Genomic DNA, 21,441 nt, shown 5'->3' on the forward strand with positions numbered 1-21,441 from the left:
CTATAAGACAATTCTGCTCCCAGATCTACTGAAACACAGCTTCACAAAAGCAACACAATCAGAAAAACTCAAAACGAAGCCACTGCCGACCGCAACAAACTTCCTGACTTTATTCCTTCCCCTCTTAAAAGAAACCGACTCTATTTTTTCTACAAAAATTTACACCGCCCTCCCCACATATCCCTCCACTCTACACTCTGGAGTCATTCGGAACTTGAAATGTACAAAGAATCACTTACTGTTCTGCATGTTGAATTGATAGAGCAGTATCCCACGTGGCTCGCTTATAGTGTTCTATTAGTAATAAAATATGCGTTAATCAGCGGAGGGTAGCACACACATTTAAATTGTAGATATGTTAATGTCTCAGAGGCTTATTTTATTATAGCCAGACGTTTTCTCCAATTAATTTAAAGGTTTAACTTTTTACAGCCCAAGGCAAAATAAATAAATAAAGATAACCTCCAAATATTTAAAAATTGCATGCAAGTGGTCTATTGCCTCAGATTGTTTTTTTTTAAATAATCCTTATTAACAGGTCTATTGGGGGGGGGGGGTGGAGAGGGAAGGAAAAAACCCGAAGTTATGTTTTTAAACTTGCCTGAAATCTGGGTGGACTGTCCTCTCATACAATTTAGGGACTCACACATCTGCGTGTCACTAGTTAAAGTCTTCCCTCTAGGACAAAGCAAAAAAGTATATTAATGGTGTGGAAATATACTTTTTAATGTATGCTACATCACAGCGCAACCTCACAGTAGGATGCAGCACCGGGCTGGAGGGCTGAGATTGGAAACACTTACAAAAATAATAATCAAAGTTTTAAGCCTTCAGAAGTACTAGCAGATTGTAGCTCCCATTCCAGTCTAAATAGTTCTGGACTCTGACACTTTTCGTGCCTGTATTTACACACAGAGCCGGTGTTATTTAATGAAGGGAGCGGCGTGGGTCTGTGCTCTTTTAGTGTTAGAGGTGGAGTGCTAGGATTTTTTTATCAGAATCTGGCTATTTTTGCATGTACACTTCTAAACGAGGCTTATTTAGATCATGTTGACACTTTGGAACTCTGCATCTTCGAAGTTGTTCTATTTAAAACAAGTACTGTTTGACGTGGTCGGAGTAAGGCTCTGAGTTGTTGTTTTTTTAGTGGCACTAACAACCCCCCCCCTACAAATAACCCCCCAAAACTCCCCTTATTGTGATTAACTTCTTTTTTGGTCTTTAGATCTTCCCCTTTTTCACTGTACTGTGACACACGCTGTCTACCTCGCCTCAGTGCTTTAAAAAGTAAGAACAGGAGGGGGTGAGAACTGTTAAACAAAGCCTACAGAATGTGAACAATGGCTTCCATTCTGCTCCTCTACCCAAACCCAGAGTGCAGAAACCCAGTCTCCTAAGCCGGCAGCATAGCTTCTCAACTAAACGTACCAACAACCCTCCAATTTACAAAGAGCAGAGAAACAAGCCCTTACTCCCTTCATTAGTGCCTGCCTTGACCCAGCGCCTGGACAACCCCAAGCGCCTTTTTCCATCTACTTATTTATATGGTCGTTTATTTATGTAGTTTAAACCCTTGCGGGTGAAAATGGAAAAGTAATTTCTCGTTATAAATATCTGGAGGTAATTGTGTTACTGGTGCGAGTTGTTAGGGGTTGTAAAAAGATACAACAGCTCAGTGGGGTGCTCAATTGGGGAGAGACAATTACAATAAAGAGCCCATTCAAGAGGTTTGCGGAAAAAAAAGAGGAGGTAAAATAATGAAATAGTCGCAGCCTTCATTTTCTCTCCCTTTTTTTTTGAACCTAAAAATACTCATTCTCTTTCTTGTGCGCCTATAATGAATATTAATTTTACTCTTCCTGCATATGATGGAGAATTCAAAGAGGCACGTTTCCCTATTCAGGACTAGCCACGGTATAATTTATTAAATAGCTTTTAGTAATCTTAAATCCATAAAAATAAACATCAAACAAGTACTTTCTCGCAGCGTGAAGACTTCAACTGGTAAATATTTACTGCTCTTTGGAGAACTACCTGATTAGCAACAGAGCAAGCTGCACTGTACTTCAATGGAGACGTGGCAATATCTCCTTTAGCTTAACTGAACGTGGAATCATCCCTTTAATACACTAAACACGTCTGCATATACATTCACCGAACAGAAAATCCAGTTCCTCAGACAGAATTTGCTTACATATTTAATGCACAACTCATAAGCATGGAGCATACGGGGTTAAAGGAGAAATTCAGAATGCTATTGTTATACTTCCAACCATAGTTCTGCCTGCACGTATCCTAGAAATGACCATAGAGGGATTTTTTCAAAATACATTTTATACTTCAGGAACAGGGTAGTCAAGTATTTCACTAAGGAGGTTGGAGGAAAGAGAGATGCGATTCTGCATTTTCCTTGGAAACTCGCTAATGACCTAAGTAACCGGCAACATTTAGCAAAACAAAACCAAGAAAAGTCAAACAGCACCCGGAAGCAGGCTGCTAATAAAATCGCTTTGCCATAGCATAACTTGTGTTTGCTGGATTTTATAAGTGCGGATATGTAGATCTACACACAGGCATTTATAAATCAGAATACAATTAGCTTTAAAGTAATGAATTAAATTAAATTTGCCGTGCCCTAGGAATCAAACTCAATAGGCCAGGCCTAATCTGCAAGTCGTTTTTTAATCTCAAAATCCTGATATAATCTGATCGTGTTCGGGATTTTTTTCCCCACTGAAAACACAATTAGCTATTAAGATGACAAAATTTTATATTCACAGGTCAAATAAGACAAAGATTAAAATGAATCAATTTGCGTTTAGACATTTGTAAAGGTCACCAGCTATAAAAATTTATTGCCAAAGACCACAATTATTATTTTATGTCTATAAAGATGGATAAAATGCAGGCACTTTTCTCATCCATTATATTGGGGGGTTACCCCCAAAGCAGCATCTGCCAGGTACATTTAATCATTCAGGAAACTTTGTTTTAAAACTTTCTAGAAATTATTAGTGGTCTACGAGTCGATTTACCACCCAACTACAAAGCGTTACAAGGTTAAATTCAAATCCAGCTTTTCTAATTGCACTCGTGAAAGGAGAAGAATCAAGTTTATTGTTGCGCTTATGTAATCAAATCTTATGCACAGCGAAGAGTTCGCAACTTTTAAAAATTACTATGCTGGGTATCTGAGCCCCGTTTGGATTACAAAGGAAAAGTAAGCGGTTCTTGCAGAATAAATGAGATGAAATTTAAAAAATATATTGAAAAATCGTGTCCCTTAAAAAAACGATTTCCCCGGCCAGAAACTTGTTGAAAAGGAATATTGATCGCAGGTTGATGGTAAGAGAATGCGAATAGGACTCTTCTGAGAAAAGCCAAATACTGAAGAGACTGGGATCTCCGAGAGGCTATTGGCACAAGGGGCTTTTCAGACTGCACTTTACTGACTGTTTGCCTCGTGTGATCTGTAAGTTGGAAAGTTCTTCTTGGTATTATGGACAAGTTCGGTGAGATCTCCCGGCTGCTTGATTGAAACTGACAATCCTTCAGCTCTACTCAGAGCTTCCCGGATACAACTACTGAGAATTGACTTGGCCTAGAATGTGACTTTTTTCCCCCCACCTCTCGGTCTCCCTTTCTCGCTCTCTCTCCCTTTCTTTCTCCCTCTCTCTCCCCCTTCTACTCTGTTCTGGTGGTGAGTAAGCATTACAATTATAGGCGAGTGTTCCCTAAATAAGATTTTTTTTCCCATGACACTGGCTGTGGGAAGCACAAAGCAAAGGACACGGATCTTGGATCCGCCCGGCTACCCCCCAGAAAACAACTGGCGAGGCTCGCCGAGGAGTCACTTCCCTTTCGTAATAGACATAACAACAGCAAGAAAAAGGAGAGCAGGGAAGGGTCTGGAGCAAGGTATATTTCGGGTGTGTGAGCGCTGCGTGTACAAAGATTAGCCAGTGGTCAGAACACATTTCCCCAGCCATGGCTTTGGCAAGGGGCTGCTATGAACGGCAATACAAGCATTTGTGATCGCTCTGTTCAGCAAATACATTGGAGCTGCTGCTGCTGCTGCTTGCTGCTCGTGTTGGCTTGATTTCCAAGTCAGATGCTTTAGCTTTTCCAGAGGACATGGGTTTAAGTGAAAGCAGAAAGTTTGTGAGCTTCGGGACTGGAAAGTTCCCCGGGAAGGTCTCCCGGAATGCAAGTGGGGGATGAGAGAGAGCGAGAGAGAGAGCTGTCTAAATATTAAAATGAAATGAAGGGAGAAGCGGGGAGAAGAAATGAGCAGACTCACCTTTATGAGGCATCCTGTCTTGTTGTCAAAGCTCCTGTCAATAGTTTAAGAGCGCACTGATTTGAAATGATGGTGCTTTAAAAAGAGTTGCCAGTAAAATAGTTTTTCTCCACTGAAGCTGCTGGTTGTGTGATCTTGAATTCCTGGGAAGGAGACAGAGATTGACAATAAAATGGGCTGTCAGTGACTGGAGAGTGAGAGATAAAGAGTGTCTGAGTGGAGTAGGGAGAGAGAGACAGAGCGCACCTATGCTGATTGGTGATGGTTCAAGTGTATTAATGTATGTGTGCCTGGTCTCTGCCTCGCCTCCACTGCTCTTCACTGGCCCATTAGCAAAGCCTGACCTCTGTCATCATCTTCCAGCAAAACACTTCCTCCCTGCGCCTTAACCAGAGCGGGAAATGAGGCTGAGCCAGGGCTCGCTTTTCAAACCCACTAATCACTCCACACATGCAAATGCTCTGCTCTCTCCCACACAAAATATTGCTTTATGCAAAGCAACGCCATTGCTCCCAGCTGCCGATTGGATGCTCAGTCACAGTGGCTGGTTCAATTGGCCCATTTGTTTGAATATGAATGCACTTGTTTTTTGCTCCTCGCATAGATTTTTCCTCTTCCCTTCTATCATCCCTGCGCTCAGAGGCGCTGGGCAGATTATTAGTGAGCAGTCACTTTATCTGCACTTTTGTCTTTTGGACAATGTTGATGTTGGGGGGGAAAAATGTTCCAAATAGCGTCTGAAAGCCACCGGAGCTGTCCGGACTTCATCTCCACTACCCCCAACTAAAACATACACTCGACTTCCCCCTCCCCCATTCAAATTAGGGACTGCAGTAAATAAATAATGTGTCTTGGGAAAAAGAGCACATTGCTTTCCAATACGACCTAGGGTTTTTTGTGTTTTTTGGGGGGAGACTGGTGTGTGTGTGTGTGCGCGCGCGCGCGAGGGAGGGCTGAAAAAAAAAGAGATCAATTTGCATTTAAACAGTTAGCTCCCATCAGACAATAGAGATAAGAAAAAAATAACATTCAAATGGTAAAGACATAAATATTTGGGAGACAGGGGCTTTGTAAACTGTGAATTGCCTAGAGCTATCCAAGTTTTACAGTCCCCCCCCTCCTCTTTCTTTCTCTCTCCAAACGTGATGGAGAGGGAAGGCTCTTCCCAGCCTGGAAAGTGCAGAGCAAATACACAATTTACTTTGTGTATTGAGAGCTCTTGTGAAAGGCCCTGAAGAGTCCTTTACCAAACACTCACAAACTTCCACGTGCCATTTGTTGACTAAGAGCTGCTGGGTTTTTTTTAAGACACCATGGGGGTATGTGTGGAAATATCCCCAATGATTTTGTGTGTGTGTGTGTGTGTGTGTGTGTGTGTGTGTGTGTGTGTGTGTGTGTGTGTGTGTGTGTGTGTGTGTGTGTGTGTGTGAGAGAGAGAGAGAGAGAGAGACGCAGTGCTAGAGATGTGCGTTGCACCCAGCTTTGTTCCCCTTTCCACGGAGGTGTTGGTGTTTTCTGTTTTGTTTTGTTTTTGTTTTGCAAAGGCAGCGCCCCTTGAGTAGCTGCCAGAAAATCAAGGGGGAAAGTAAGTAAATGACTTTGCTGCTCTGACCACACACCACAAGTACATTTGTTGAATGCCGGACTATTAAGACACACCTCAGTAAACTCTAAAGCAACCCCTCAGCGCATGCATTTAAGGTTACACTGGGAGCACCAGTCTGAGCTCAGGGTGTCCCGATCGTTTATGGCGAGTGGTCCCGGGAGGGGGAAGGGGGGACAGTCAGCACAAAAAAGGGGGGGAAGAGGGGGACAAGGGAAAAAAATTCAAGCTTCGATGAGGAAAAGTGAAGAGCATGAACGCGCAAAGCATAAAATGAAGTCGTAGCCGCATACACTTGACTTCTCTTGACATGTGAAAAGTGCTAAAAGTCAAAGCTCATCAATAAAGTATCTTGAAATTGAATAAGAGCCCTGACAACCATTGCATTCTCAAATAAAGTACAATGAGGAGACAAACGACTCTGCCAAGGAGTTTGCATGTGAGTGAAAGGACGCCTCAATAGGAGCTGGATAATGGGCTGCCCGGCCGTCATGCACTGTCATCTCCAGTCCTGCAGAGAAGCTGCCACAGCTTCTAATAGCACAAAATGGGCTCTTAAGAGACTACTGGCTTTTCCTCTGGGTTTTTTCCTCTTCCCCCACCCCCACTTTCCTCTTATGCCAATTTGCCTTGATGCTGATTATCTCTTATGTGTATTTTTTGGAAGGCAGGGGTTTAAAGAAGGAGTTTCTCCTAGTTCTCCTCCTTGAATTCTGGATTTAGCTGAACAAAACTCTTTTCTTTGGCTCACAATGTAAAGGGGAAAGGAGATCTGCCTTCAGCTCTGCAATCAGGGAGCCTGGAAAAACTCTGCTGCAGACACCAGTCTGGAGGATTCCCCCCCTCCCCGTTCCAACTCTTTGGGGAGTTTCATCCAACACTGCAACGCCAGTAAATAACACAGGACATGTAAGATGATGGAAGAAAGGAGATCTGTGCTGCTCTTGGAAATGCACCGTTTGCCTGGCCAAGTCATTGACATGCAGTTGCAATAGTTCAGGCCTAAGTCAATCTGCATTTTTTCCTAGTCATGCATATTCATAAAAACGGAGCCGACTGTAGTGATGGAAAGGTGAGCATTTTTGTGTCCATACGATCTCCTTGGAAGGTAAGGTAGGAGCAATAGAATCTTAGTTACTGGGTGGAATATATTTAACAAAGGTGCTTTCCCAAAACTGGCGCTCAGGTGTGCCCAGCTCTAAGACCGAGGACGGGGTAGTACATATACAATTACTGACCACATTGTAGAAATCTCTCTACCCTCAACACTTGGCGTCCTCTGTATTCCCACCCCCCCATCAGAATAGGAAGCCGTTAAGAAGGCGCCACGTTAACCTATGAGAGGAAACTCCTCTCTATGTGGATAAACCTGATTTCAAGTGCACAAAGGAGATCTTTGCAAGAGGCAAAAGGGAAATTGAAAAGAAAATACAAACCAATGTCCTGCTTGTCTCCTTCCCCAGAGTGCTGCTGCTGCTGCTTGCGAGACAACTTGGCAAATTGTCCCGAAAAGAGCCTGGTAGCTATTGCTCTCCCAAGCTGCGAGTCCCCTCCGCTCGCATTCTGGAGGGAGGAGAAGGAGGCTTCTGTCTGTAAGAGCGACAAATCTGGGAGGCTCCAAGGGGATTTTAAAAGCTGGGATCTAGTCCTTTTCTGGAGTGAAGTCCGCCGACTCCTCGCTTTTCTCGCTCGCTCTCTCTAACCAAGGATTTTTTTTAAACTCTCGTCCACGGGGTATTAAGTGGGGGAGGGAAAGAAAAAAATACTTTGTCCGGAACTGCAGGCAAATATCATTTTTACAACCTCTCAATTAGCCACTCTTTGGATTAGCACCTTCTTAGGCTTCGTCTCCAGAATAAAGACGCCGTAATCTTGTTGCTATTTTCCCTAGGGCGCAGTGGACTTTGTATCCCCTCCCAAAAAAACTTTTACCCCCCCCTCTCCAAAAAAAATCATGAGGGGAGAGAAACTGACGTCATTCTGGGGCGGGGGGGCGCGGAGGAGGTCTTGAGAAACAGCCGCACTGCTACTGATTTAGCAGGACATGGGGAAAAGGAGCCTCAGAAGCGACCCCCTCCCACCAAAAAAAAAAGTTGGAAGAAAGAAAAGAGAGGATCAGAGAGAGAGAAAGTGGGGGAGAGAGAACGTGTGTGTGTGGGGGTGTGTGTGTGTGTGTGCGCGCCCGCCCGTATGTGAGCCAGCGAGAGAAGGAGAGAGAGTTAGTCTGTGTGTGCCAGTCCCAAGAATGTCCAATTTAGAGCCACTCCTGCCCTGAGCGCCTTCCCCTGCAGGGACACTGCACCGCTCGCAGGCAGCCCCTGGCGAGGAAACCCTGCTCGCTTTTGACTCACCGTGACACGCCAGGATTATCTGAAATGTACCTGCTCTAAAATGTAAAGACAAGGAAGTCCTCGCAAAGTTGAGGCACAACTCTAAGGACGCCATTTTAACTCCAGCTGCCTGTAAACGCGCCTCTAGTTGTTCAGGTTTTAAAAGGGGCATTTTTTTTTCAGTCCAGGAAGGGTTTACAAATGCAAACGCTTCCTACGGGTTAGGCACGAAACGGGGCAGTATGCAAAGCATCTGGTTTGCACTTGATCTTTAATCCAAGCAGTTTTTTGTTGTTACTTTTTTTCCCCAATCCAGCAAGGAAAATGCAAATCGATGAACCATTGGTAGGAATGGCCATCAATATTCCATATCAGGGTGACGAGTGATTCTTTGTAGCTTTGTGGTGATTGCGATTAGTAGCAGTTTGCTTTAGGGTTCGAGAAGAGCTGAGGAAAACGTTGAGATTCACCCACAATCTCTCTTGTCCAGGGCAAAAATGTCTGGAGGGAGTTTAGCAGGTTCCGATGAAGGCGAGCACTTTACCTAGATGAGTCCAGCACTCAGAGCCGCAGCAGCAGAACGCAGCATTTAGAGAGATTTCCTCAGCAAATGCACCTTGTTGTTACCAAACGGACCTCTCCGCACACACTTACCCTTTCCAGAGGGTTAGCAGTCCCGGACAGCTCCTAGGTTGCTGATTTGGGACACTTTCGGTATATTGTCTTCCGTTTCTAGTACAGTCAGATGTGACTTTTCAAAATCGGTCTGTTAATTTTGTTAATGATCGAGAGGGTAAAACTAAAATAAACACTTTGATCTAAGGAATGTTGAGTTACAAGCTTTCCAGAAGACTCCCTTCCCCCCCCGCCCCACATTTAATACAAAAGTTAGAGCTTTTTAAAAGACACCTTTAACCACTAATATGTTTTGGATAAAACACATCACTTTTGCGTTAGTACTATAAACAGCATAAATGTCCAGTGATTCTAGTTGTTCGGAGCATGGACTGAACCATGGTTTGAGAATATTGTTTAAAATATCTCCAAAATTACTATTGTAATTAGTCATTTGAATTTTTTGTCCTGTAATCTTTTTGCTTTCACGTCCATTAACCAAAACAAGGTAAGAAAATGTATTTTCTCTGGAAAGGTAAACAGAAATTTGACTAAAATCATTTGTCATTGTTTTACATGATCCCATGATCTGAGGCGTATCTATTGATTTGTGTTAAGACCCAGTATTTTACTCCCTTTTCAGTCTATTGCTAAGCGTTAGGAGCAGGGATTGCTGAGTTGGTTACTCCTGTATCGTCTTGTTGTATTAATATCTGGGTTGCAAACTACCTTTTTTTAATACCCAGAAAAATGCTTAAAGTCCTCTTGTCCAGTTCAGTCTAAAACCGAAGAGATACACAAATCCTGACGTGTTAGACTACAGTGCTTCTGCCTTCGGGACACTTAATGCCTATTTGTATATATAGGACCAGTGTTTGAAACCTATAATGCACAGGACATTGAGTTAAGTGGAGCTTTTCTAGTTTATAAACAATCTGTAAAAAGTTTGGAATCGATTTAACCTCTTTTATGTTGGCCTTTTGCATAAAGCACAGCTTTGTGTGCAAGAATAAAAACGTATTTCTGGACCCTAATGAAGTCATTCTGCAGTCTCCGAATCTGGAAGACGAACATACATGTTTCCATACGGGATAACTTTTGATTCTATATGTGAAAAATGTCGTGCAAACGGATTTGCTAGAAAAGCCTATTTAAAAAAAAAACAACAACAAAAAAACCCCTAAGCGCATCCTGACGGGCTTTTTAAATGCTATTGATTGGGACAAGCTGTTCAAAACCCCCCGTAACAGTTAATCTGCCTGTTAATCAAGTCACTAAGGAGCTCAATGTGAGTTTTATTAGCGACTGGAGAACACAGGCAGCAGAAAGGATCAAAAGCCTACACTCTTGATATTTGTAAAACCAGTTTTCCCCCAAAATATATTTTCAATTACAGAGTAATTCTTAGCTTATCATCACTGCCTAACAGTGACACACACAGATGGCTACACACATGCTGGCAATACTAAGGAACTAAATGAATCAAAATCTTATTCCCCGCAGTTAGATGCACTTTTTAAACGTGAGATTATTAATTTTAAATAGAGATCAAAGTCAAGACAATTGGTTCTAGATATAGATTGGCCTTTTGGACTAGAAGAAAAACGTAAAAATCGGTAGCAATATGAAAATGGTATGGATTTCTCTTTGGTTGATATAAAGCATTTTATTTAATTGGAGATTAATTAGCTTTTAAAAAATAAGTAGTTTTTATTTATTACAGTAACTTCCCATATTTCTTCGCTCGCACCATTATTTGATGTCATCATTAAATTAATGATTAAAAGTTTTAATTTCACGATCCGTTACTAGACTCTGGACCGTCTGAAAGATGAATTTCTATTAATGTAATAATCAGAAATATTATTACACCTGGTAAAATCAACATTTGATCTTGTCATTTTTAATGCAAACCGATTGCATTATATGTCAATGAGATATGCATATAAAAGACTATCTGGTCAGAGGTAATTATGTCACAGCTTTTTCTCGGCATGACAGCTGGATAAACACAATCTCCAATAAACATCTCTAATTAGGGAGGAGGATCTGAGATGGATGGTGTTTGATTTATTACTGAAGGAGAATGTCCATTTACCGGTGTATTAGAGTGAGGGATTATCGTGAACCTTCTTGCTAAAGTACTTTAAGGAATATTAGGGAAAGAGGAAGGGTAGGTAAATTGTGTTTCCGGATTTACATTTGTATTTTTAACAGAAGAATGATCACTATAGCATACTGCACTTTTCTATAGCAGAGGGTTTTTTTCCCTTTCATCCCTATTTAATATACGCAGCTGAAGTTATCAAGGCAAGATCCTGCTTGTGAGATTAGGGTATGTGTCCATTCAGATATTCTACAGAATTTCTGTGAACTCCCGAATTCATTATAAACAAAGTGGCTAAACCTCAGAAACAATTACTAATCAGATCTCGAAACTGTAAAGCAAGGGAACTAGACGCCACGGCAAAAAGGCGAAACATTTAAAAGGTGCAATCTAGTCTCTCCCGCCCTTCCCGCCTCCAGCTAGACCACTTTTAACTCGCATTTCCAAATAAAACTGCGCTTCAGAGTGTGGGTTTGAAAATGCTGCTGAACCTTTAATCTCCCCCCCTCGAAAAAAACCCCAACCAACCAAACAAAAAAACCCCAAACCAAAATCTTTCAGTTCACTTACAGCAGTAGTGTGGAAACTTTTTTTTTCTATGCTGAAACTTTAAACACGTCCCGTGTTAGCTCATTAGATTGGATGTGGAAGGAAAAGTTTTCAATTAGCAATAATCGCGCCTCGGATTAACCTCATAGCAAGGTGTCTTTCTGTATGCATATGTGCATGCACGTATATACACGCATATATATGCACAGCCTGTCTGAGAAAGGTTGTATGTATCTCCACGCCTGCTTTAGAATGAGCATGAAATACATTTCAGTCCGCACGCACGGCATAGGACGCGGGTAGGTTTGAGAATCATGTCAGCAATTTCTAAGGTTTCAAGATTTACTTCACTGTACACTGTAACTTCTCAAACTCGTCAATGTCCCCCGCGCTGCGAATTGTGCAGCAGATTCCCTTTGCTTTGACCACAGCCTGCCTTAGTGCCTCGCTGCGAGAGCAGGGTGTGACGGAGCTCTGTGTAATTTGAATCCCCCTCGTTCTACCTCAATGGAAATCGTTAATTATTAGGTCTTCCTAAGTAAAGCTCAGATCACACGGTCGGGGGATTTAAAATGCTACCCAACTATGTGAACCGCATTCTTTCATTTTTATCTGAACTCTGAGAACCGAATCAAATATTTATACCGTTCGGTAGTTCAAGTATCAACACTTTCCAAACTTTCACACTAATTTTAGCCGCTGTTTCCAAACAGGCGAGATAATTGTTCAAGCTGAAGCTATCACAAGATACCTTTTTTCCCACCTGTTGTATAGGTTCGGGTTTTTTTGGTAATATATATATATATATTACAAAAGGTGAGAAAACGTATAAGGTGATAAACGCAAAAGGTGATAAAACCTATACGATTAACTGAGTTGCACTAGAAGTGCCCATGTTTTCAAGCAGCCATTAATACTTGCAGAAGCCCTCACCCCAAATATGTTAGACTCCACGCTCAGGCCAGCTGATGGACACTGATGTATTGTAAAGATCCTAGCACCAGAGACTAGCAAAGCTTTCAAGAAGTTCCTATACTTGGCCCATTTCTAAGACAATCAGATAAACACAAGCAAAGCTCACGTCACAACAGGCAAAGATTTCAGCAAAGGAGAGAGACAGCGGATCGAATTATTATTTTTAGAGCAAACCGGTGGCACTGAAAATGAATGTATAAAAGGAGCATAAAATGTTACCTGTTACAGAGAGTGCAGACAGATGAACCTGACCTGCCGATTCCCACACTATTAAATTGCCGATAGTAGGTAACTGGCAGGTTTGATCGCCAATTTCTACATAAGAATCTGCCACACAGTTTAAATGTCAATGACAATAAAAAAAGAGGGTGTCTTGCTTTGCACTAACTTTCCCTTAATATCAACGCCAGCGCCTCCCTCATTGGCTGTGCTGCCGCGGTGACGTCACGGAGGACAGTAGTTAGAGCTCAGCTAATAAGAAATTTTAGATAACACGAGCATATAGGGCCTAAAATCTTTCTCACACTGTATGCTCCTCCTAATCCAGCGAGTATTTTAAGGAACTGTTATTCTATGGAAACGTCAACGCCTACCAGTCACAGTTGTTTATCCTTACATTTCCAGATTGCAAGGCAAATCTGACATTATATATTACACTGCAAAGTACCATTTAGGGGGGTTCATACAGCTGTCTTTAGTAGCAGTGGTGTAGAGACGTTACTGAGAGAAAAGCTAGCTATAGAAGAGTGGCCAGACTTTCGAATATGCAAGTTCAAGCTTCTGCACCCTTTCCCCGTCGTTTCGGACTGTCTCACCCTTTAGCACCTTCTAATGCTATGCGGTTACTGCGCCCATCCTCCCCGTCCCCCATCTTTCTCAAAGAGGAACGCTTGCCTTCTTATCGCAGACACAAACCTTCCTCCTGAAGTTTTAATTATGATACAGCCTGTTTCAAAGCAGAAGCTGTGGTGCCAACTATCAGACTCTTGTGAACTAGTAGGTAGAGCGAGGCAGTCCAAACTGTCCAAATTTAAAGGTAACGTTACTCTACTTTCGGATTGACCCTGCCGCCTGCGCTGCATAGATAATAAAATATCCAGTCACCCAGTTATCAATAAAAAGTACATTGATGCTATATTGCTTCTCGGATCCTGTTTGCCGAATAGGTCCAGTCAGATAGAAAATACAAATGTTACCTGTGGTTGGCTACCTGGATTATTGCAGAGTCGGAATAAGATTATATACTCCTGTATCCAAACAATTCTTATTAAGCAGTAGAACGTCATCTAAAAATACAAGTCTGTAAAGTTAAGTAAAAAATGGGTCGCTTTGCTATCAAACTGGATGCCAGTTAACTATTTTAAAAGAAGAAATTCATGCTGAGTTTTGACTTTTCCCTTGAATTTTTAAAAATTAGATCATAAATGCTCTATGTTTCACACTCAGGTGAGAAGGACTGAGAAGGGAGACCAATTTCTTCCAAAGGTTTATAAGATTTACCAATCGCTCTTCGAGAACTTTTACTAGCAGGAGCTGCTTGCTGTATATATCTACCTTTCAGTTCGTCTTTTTAAAACTAGGTTCAAACGGCTAAATCAGCTGTAATGTAATTCTTAAAACGTTTTGGGAGAACAGGGATCGTACTGTTTAGTGTTTGTGTGACAAACACAATGTCTAAATTCACTAGCAGGGACTGGGAAATGGTGAACGATTACTTTTACAAAATACAGGTGTGGTTCTTTTCTTACCCTAAATATTAAAATGTATTAAAGTTTATGGGAAATGGTGAAATTGACTTGTTCTACATGTCACAGTGTTGGATAGTTTCTCTTGCCGTCAACTGGCTATTGGAGAAACTCCAGTAATCAATACTCGTCTTATTAAAATAGCTTTTGTAGATGACCTCACCACGTATTTTACTTGAAATCCTGAAGAAAGGACAAAAATGCTCCTTAGTTACCCAGAGAGCCTTATTTGTACTTATCCCACTGGGTTTTTCCTCTTATCTGCGGTCTGTCCCATTAAAGACAGAGAGACCATTATTTGCACATACTTGTCGAGGTAAATAATTTATCAGAAAAGAGGTGCACCCTAGTCGATAGTTTTATTGAACTGAACTTAAATGTTTCATGAACCTGCATTCTGTCTTTGATTTGTCTGAGAGTTCTAATTAAATTGGAGGAAGTCTTGGAAAGGGATTTTTTTTTAAATTACAGAGCACCCACATTCTCTTCACTAAACTTCCTCTCTACCTAACAAAATATTAGGTATATTTGACCACTGGAGAGTATCTTTGTAATCGGTTTTCAGTGACTAGTTTTGCAGAATATGTTCCTGTCTCGGATCTACCCCATTGGAACAAGGATATCGGTATATTGGTTACAATATATAGACTTACCCCTGGGCTAGGGAGGATTTTTTTTTTGCCAGTTTGAATTAGGTTTCTTTGCCGATCGTCCTGGTTTTCCAAAAGCCAATATTTTGATGACATTTACAACTGTTTGGGAGTTAGGAATTGTGACGCCTCTTTCCCTTCCTATGCACTGGCATAAGGATTTGCTCTCTGTTGAGCGAACACCCTGGAAAATGAGTGGTCGCATGCTAAGTGTTGGGACAACATTTATAGGATGCGTGTGTGGGAGGCGGCGGGGGGAACATTCACCAATCTGCTGTTCTCGACCGTGCCAAATGTCGCTCTGCATCTGAAGGCTTTTGGTGCACGTTAACAAACAATGTCATTTTTATATGGAGGGCTCCACCTTTGCTCCTGGGTCTGTTTGCTCACCTTTCCACCGGGCAGAGGGGCAAGCGCCCTTCTTCTGCAAGGTAGCGAGCGGCTAATGCTGCTCCGGCTGAAAGGCGAGGCTGGGAGCGGGCTGTCAGGAAGGTGTTTCACTGATTGTTTGGAGTCGTTGCTATTAAGGGACTCCGGATCCCTGCAACCCAGCAGGGTTCTTGAAGGAAGCACTGGAAACACCACGGCTCCCGCCTGCTTATCTGGCTGTCAATAAAAGGAGATGGCTCCTAAAGCAGGGCCAGGTGCTGCCTTCCCTTCTCTCCAAACTGCGCAGCTCTCCAGAAACTAATCAGGCGTGAAGCCAAGTCTGCTTGGCCAGGCCCTCCGTATAGGCAGACAAACAGTCCCCTAGCCAACGCCAGAGCGCTGTTCTGTTTGCCTTTTTAGAGCTAAAAAAGGAAAGGAAGGAAGGAAGGGGGTAAGCTGGGAGCAGAGTCCGTGTTTGGCTTTACGATCACCGCAGTATTTAGGGCTGCAAAGTCAATCTGCCAACAGCAATCTGTCCCGCGGCCGCGGAGCTCTGGGGCGGACGGCAGTGGGTTTCTGAGCCTAGCGCCGCGTTCCGGGCTGTATCCCGTGGCTGTTTCATTTACACGTTTTTCTCTCGCACATTTTAGCTGAGGATAATCCCAGTCCCCCTGCAGCTCACTAGTGCACAGCGACCTGGGATGCTCAGCCCCACGACAGAATCCAGGGCACTTGTAGGTGGCCTGTTTAAACCACGATTTTTTAACCATTGCGAACCAAGGGCGGGTGCCTGGCGGTGGCGGAATAACCGTACTATTATGTCTGAAATAACAGTGTATCTCACTACCTGTCATGAACCCCAAGGAGTTTAAAAACCCAGCAGACTGAAAAACAACTGCAGCAAGTGATCATAGTCATCACCCTAAATGGAAATGTTTTTGTCAGGTTTTTCTCAGGCAGATAATTGTGCCTTAGAAAACCGCAAAGCCTCTCTTATATCTAGTTGTGCTCGTTGGGTCTACACCCTTCACCTGGGTTGTGAGAGGCCCCCAACGAGAAGTAGTCCAAATCCCTTTATAATAAAACTGTGCGGAAATTCACATGCCATATACTGCTACCGAGGGAACAGAGCTTGGATGGAGGGAGGAAAAACTAGCCTTCCAATGAAAACGTTGGCAGTTCAGTGGTCTGATGTGCAGAATACTTGAAAGCTGTGAAGCCACTCTGAATCGGATGAAGGCAGAGATACAATAATGTGTTACAAATTTATAAGCATTATACATATTTGATTTATACAGCGATATGAAGGGTTTTTTTAAGGATGCCCCAAACCCCTGTGTTCACATAGATTGAGCAATTCTCAACACACACTGTAATAATGAGCTTTAATTCTCTATCCAAGCAGAACTTGAGCAATAATAATAAGCACATCAGAACAATTTGTTTACTGTGGCATTGCACAGACTGCAGGGTCCAAGACTAGCTACAATAAACGGTAAAAACCAAAGGAAACCTTGTAGAACAGAAAAAAAAATATTGCGAGTAGAAATGTGGCTTGGCTTTCAAGGAAAGAGACACTTGACTAGCACTTTAGCTGGGATCTATTACCCTTGTCCAAGGTATGTGTTTTTAAATACTTTGTGTACGTAGCTGGCTTTTCCTACCTATCGCTGTGTTCCACGACACGTGTGTTCAGATTGTTTGATATTTATCGTTTCCATACAAGATTACATTTAAACGTTGAATGATTTAGAAATGTAATTTGATGTTTTTATCCTTTACATGCAGTTTTGTTGCAGTTCAATAGAATATGGATAATCCAGTGTTTTCAAAGAAAAAAGTACTTTAAATATTATTAAAATAGCTTGTGTCTGTGTTACTATCTAGAAATCTGAGTTATTTCACCACGTTATATATAGAATCCCACCCAAAGGGTTTCCATTCAGCCTGATACAGAATTCTGTCTCTATTTCTGTAAGGTGGACAACAAACAATACTAATATAGAGCATCTAATACGTTACATCATTTTTTTTAAAAATACCTCTCCAAATCCTAAACTTGTTTTAGCAAGACTTTTTGCGTGTGTATTTGTGTGGTTTAATTCAAGCTGCCGAAAGAGACTTCTGTGAACTGAAGCGTCCAAAAGACAGAAATGTAGCAAAGATAATATTTGCCATCATAAGGAATCCCGACGTAGATGACTATATAATAGGTCTATTATTTGCAATGCTGTACGCCTTGTCTTCTCATAAAACAGGAGCAAGATTTTAAAAGTTCTTATGCTCAAGGTAGAAAAATATATCTTAACTTTGTGTCTGGGTTCCCCCCCTTTCTTCCCTACGACTCCCAATGGTATTAATTTGTCTAAAAGTTTATTCGGGATTGTCTCGAATTATTTCCCTTTTCTCTCCTTTAAAACATTTTCATAATAAGCGTAACTCTGGACAATGTTTGATTTGTTTTTCTCCCCTCATCCCGGTTTTAGCCTGAGACATTAGCTGAATTCCCTGGGGGTGATTGGATGCAATTCGCTGAAAGTCGACAGGCACGTCCTGGATGTTAGAAATTCACTTTTCCTCAACGTGACAAGGCTGAGTTCGATCTACAATTGTATTTGAAAGGGCAATGAGCGGAAAGATCTCCCGTCATTACAGCCTCGCTCTCCTTTAGCGAAATAACAAGATACTTCATTTGCACACAAACGCTCATAAAAACAAAACAACAAAACAAAAATAACCCCCCGACCCTCAGTCACTCTTTAATAAAAAGCTTTCGCTGCATAATGTAAATGTGTGTGTGCGTGTGTGTCTGTGTGTGTGTCTGTGGTTGTGTGTGTGAAGTTTCACAAGGTATCGGAGCTCCCCCAAAGCGCCCATGTGATCAAGTTGACTTTTTACTTTAAATCTTGAATAAGATGTGAGTTGTAACAAGGGGATTTGCACTTACTCCATGACCCTTGTAATTGGATTAAATATAGACTGAGACGTACAAAAACATACCAAGATTGACACCTGCCAACTGGACTTCCTTATGATTGATTGTGATGCTTCGTGCTGGCAACAATAATGAAATAAATTGTATGGATAAAACAGCGCATTTGTCATTTCCGTGCCATAAGAGAGGAAGCCAGCGTGTTAGGCAAGCTGTTAGCTGACAGACAAGAGCAGCAGACAAAACTAAAGAGCTAAACAAGGATCCCAGATATTGACAAGATAAATTATAACTTGTCACAACCTTTTTAAATTCAGAAGTTTTCAATTAACATATATATTGCTGTTACATATAAGACAAGGAGGACTTAAAACATAAACTTCAAATCTTTGGAGGGCTCCAATATTGTTTGGCATTTGCTTTGCTCTGCAGCTCTGCGCTCCCAGGGACAGCAAAGCAATCTATGGATGTCACCAAATCACCCGTGCCAGCGAAACATCTCGGTAACTTCAGTATCAGTCTTCCTAAGACAAACCCTGTTTTACTATCTGCGGTAACCAGCTAGGTGAGCTCTTAGGGAAATGACTCACAACTTAGTTCATTCTCATTAGGGCATAAACTGGCAGGTGTGCGGGGCGGTTGGGGGGTGGGGTGGGGTGTATTTAAACATATCTGAAGTTTGAATGACTGCCGACTTCGCTGGACACAGCTTCAATGGCTGATGTTATGTAACCACACAAGTCTAATCGCTTTCTCCCATCCCATTATGAGGCTCATGGAAGGGTTCAGGCACAAATGCAGTTTGTTCTGGAGAGAAAGAACGTGCTTTGATGGGTAAAAACGCTCTGACAAAAGCCCTCCTAACTGGCCTGAGTGCAGGTGGCAAAAGGGCAGGCGCGCACCGCACCCCAGCAGAAGTTTTTGAGAACTAGACTAAATAAACTTACTGCTTAGCTTCTGCCTCGCCTGTTGGCCTGACAACAGCCGCGGAGCGCTCTTACAAACATGCGGTGGGTTATAGAGGCACAAACGTGCCTTCGCTTTTATTCCTGGTCAGGGCTGTTTTTAACCTGTGACAGGTTTCTGAACGGCTGCAGATCCCTTCGCTATGACAGTATGGTAGTGTGGGTCTGTACCCCGGAAGCCTCCCCTATTTTGGCTTTGCATAACTTTGAGGTCAGTTTCCCCTCCCGCCCCGATGAGGCGCTCAGTATTTTAAGAAAGGCCATCCACTTTACTAAGCAGAACAGCTAATATTTTCCTGCTTACTAGCCACCCAACTCAGTGTGCCAGCTCTGGGTGCCTGACAGTGTAAGCAGTGTACAAAGACCCGTTTCTTGCTATTTAGACAGGACGCTGCGTTGAGGACTGAATGTGGGCGCAGCTTGAGAAAAGAAACCCCATGCTTTAAATGCAAAGGATCCAGGGTGACCCTGTAATTGCATCTTTCATGTGGCGTGTTGTCTGAACCATACAGGTATTTAGTTGCTTTGTAGCGTGCCAGTTGTCAGGTTATACATCTCCTTCAACGTGGCACGTACTGACAACACGGCCATTTGTGGTTTGTCTTATAGGTAATTGATATGAATTTATTGCTCCTGGAGGATATTTGTGGACAGAGGCGATCTACATGGGTGCACGTGCAGCACTTTGATCGTTAAGACATCGCGCGAACTTGTAGAGCGAACCATTTCGTATGTGTCAATGTAGAAAAGTTCACGTTCTTGATTTATTGTTGTGTGTGTAAGCAGGTGAGATATATATAGTGAAGCGATTGTAGTGGGGTTATGCATTATTCCTTTTAAACCTCCCCCCCCCGAAACACAGCTGCAGGGGGTTATTTATCCTTCTCATAGTACTGAAACAGAGAGTGCTTCTGCTATCAGATACCTCTGGCTTGTATTATGACATATAAACATCACACAGGACCGTCTGATATGAAGAAAATATTTTAATGTCAGATGTCTATCAACAGTTGTTCCGATTTATTAGGAGAAAATTAGTCTTAAGTGAACAGAATAATATATAGTTTTACATCATATGTGGTTTACAAATATTTTAATACGGCCACAGCCTTTCGGTTTGCACCGTCCCCAAATATTCTCTACAAATATCAAAATACTCATTTAGTTTAGCTGGGCCTGGAGCCATTTTCCTGGTAGTTTAGTATCTGCAGCTCATTCAAAAGAATTATAGTGTGTTCCCGAAAGGAGAACACTATCAAACGTACACTGGATTTTGAAAGCTTTGAGGCTGGCCTCTGTACCATCCCCATATTGGATGTTGGAAGCATAATGGTAGCTGAAGTTTCATTTGGTTTAAAGCTGATTAGTGTAGAGCTTTTTTTGTGGCACAAAAACTTGTTATATTGACCCTTCTAAATTGTTTGCTTTGGGTTTTTATAAATTGACACAAATGAGAAGTACCCAGGGATTAGGCCGATCGGTTACTTAACTACGTTTTAAAGGAATTTCTGGGACAAATTGTATTTTCTAGCCTGGCAGGCATATTTTAACCCCTTTCCTCCCAACAATCAATTAAGTATCTTGTTAAACTAAACTCTTTATAGAGTCTGACAATTTTGTCCACGAAAATGGCCAAACATTAACCCTGATCAATTTGTAAACGTTACCTGGGAAAGCCCGGGGACACTGCATTTGAACCTGCTCAGGTCTTTAGCCACCAGCAGAAGAAATAAAGAACACAAAGGGATCTGTAATGTTTGTATAAAATATTTCACTTCGATCTTTAAGGGAACTATTAAATTCCATGCGTCTCTTGTACAAATAATTGATACACTGCACATTCAAATTGTTTGTATCCTTATGCTAGATCAGACCAAGGCTATATGTGAGTCATTTATTACTTCACCTTCTCACAATTTCCAGGGCAGAATAGAACTTCTATGTTAAAATACAAAATAATAAGATTCTTTAGCAGAGAGAGTGTCACACTTCAGATAATTGCAAGCAAAGGAACCTGACTCGTTACAGGCCCAGCTAACATCTGTAATTAGCTAAACCATACAATACATTCATTTTTTATTTCGGTTGCTTTCATCTGAGTTAGTTTTATTTCACCGTAGAGGAAACAAATGGCAAGAGAGTCTCTCTCTCTCGATAGAGGGATATAGATATATGTCTCTTTAGTCATTTTTAAAAGAAAAATCAAGTCCCAATGTAACAAAAATCCCTAATATTCTAAAGCGACTTTCTATTTGATGTAATTACTACCAAACTCATTCCTCTAAATTAAATGCTGGAAGT

The 21,441-nt window shown here is 41.9% G+C and overlaps 1 protein-coding gene across 11 annotated transcripts in view; it reads right to left on the reverse strand.

The window, feature by feature from the left end:
• Window positions 1-12,833, reverse strand: part of PAX6 (paired box 6) — a 30,915-nt gene extending 18,082 nt beyond the window's left edge. For 8 of the 11 annotated variants that reach the window (XM_039538406.1, XM_039538405.1, XM_039538402.1 and 5 more), the window contains exons 1-4: window positions 12,699-12,833; window positions 4,301-4,443; window positions 602-678; window positions 240-294 (exon numbers count right to left, since the gene is read on the reverse strand). In XM_039538406.1, the coding sequence (XP_039394340.1) occupies window positions 240-249 (10 nt within the window). In that variant the 5' untranslated portion in view covers window positions 250-294; window positions 602-678; window positions 4,301-4,443; window positions 12,699-12,833. Of the gene's footprint in view, window positions 1-239; window positions 295-601; window positions 679-4,300; window positions 4,444-4,546; window positions 4,685-7,339; window positions 7,726-11,525; window positions 11,912-12,698 lie in introns of those variants that run through there. The other 3 variants (XM_039538395.1, XM_039538397.1, XM_039538396.1) reach the window with 3 other exon arrangements.
• Window positions 12,834-21,441: the final 8,608 nt, after the last annotated feature.

This window comes from Mauremys reevesii, linkage group 4 (assembly GCF_016161935.1).
Source record: "Mauremys reevesii isolate NIE-2019 linkage group 4, ASM1616193v1, whole genome shotgun sequence".
Taxonomy (NCBI): Eukaryota; Metazoa; Chordata; order Testudines; family Geoemydidae; genus Mauremys; species Mauremys reevesii.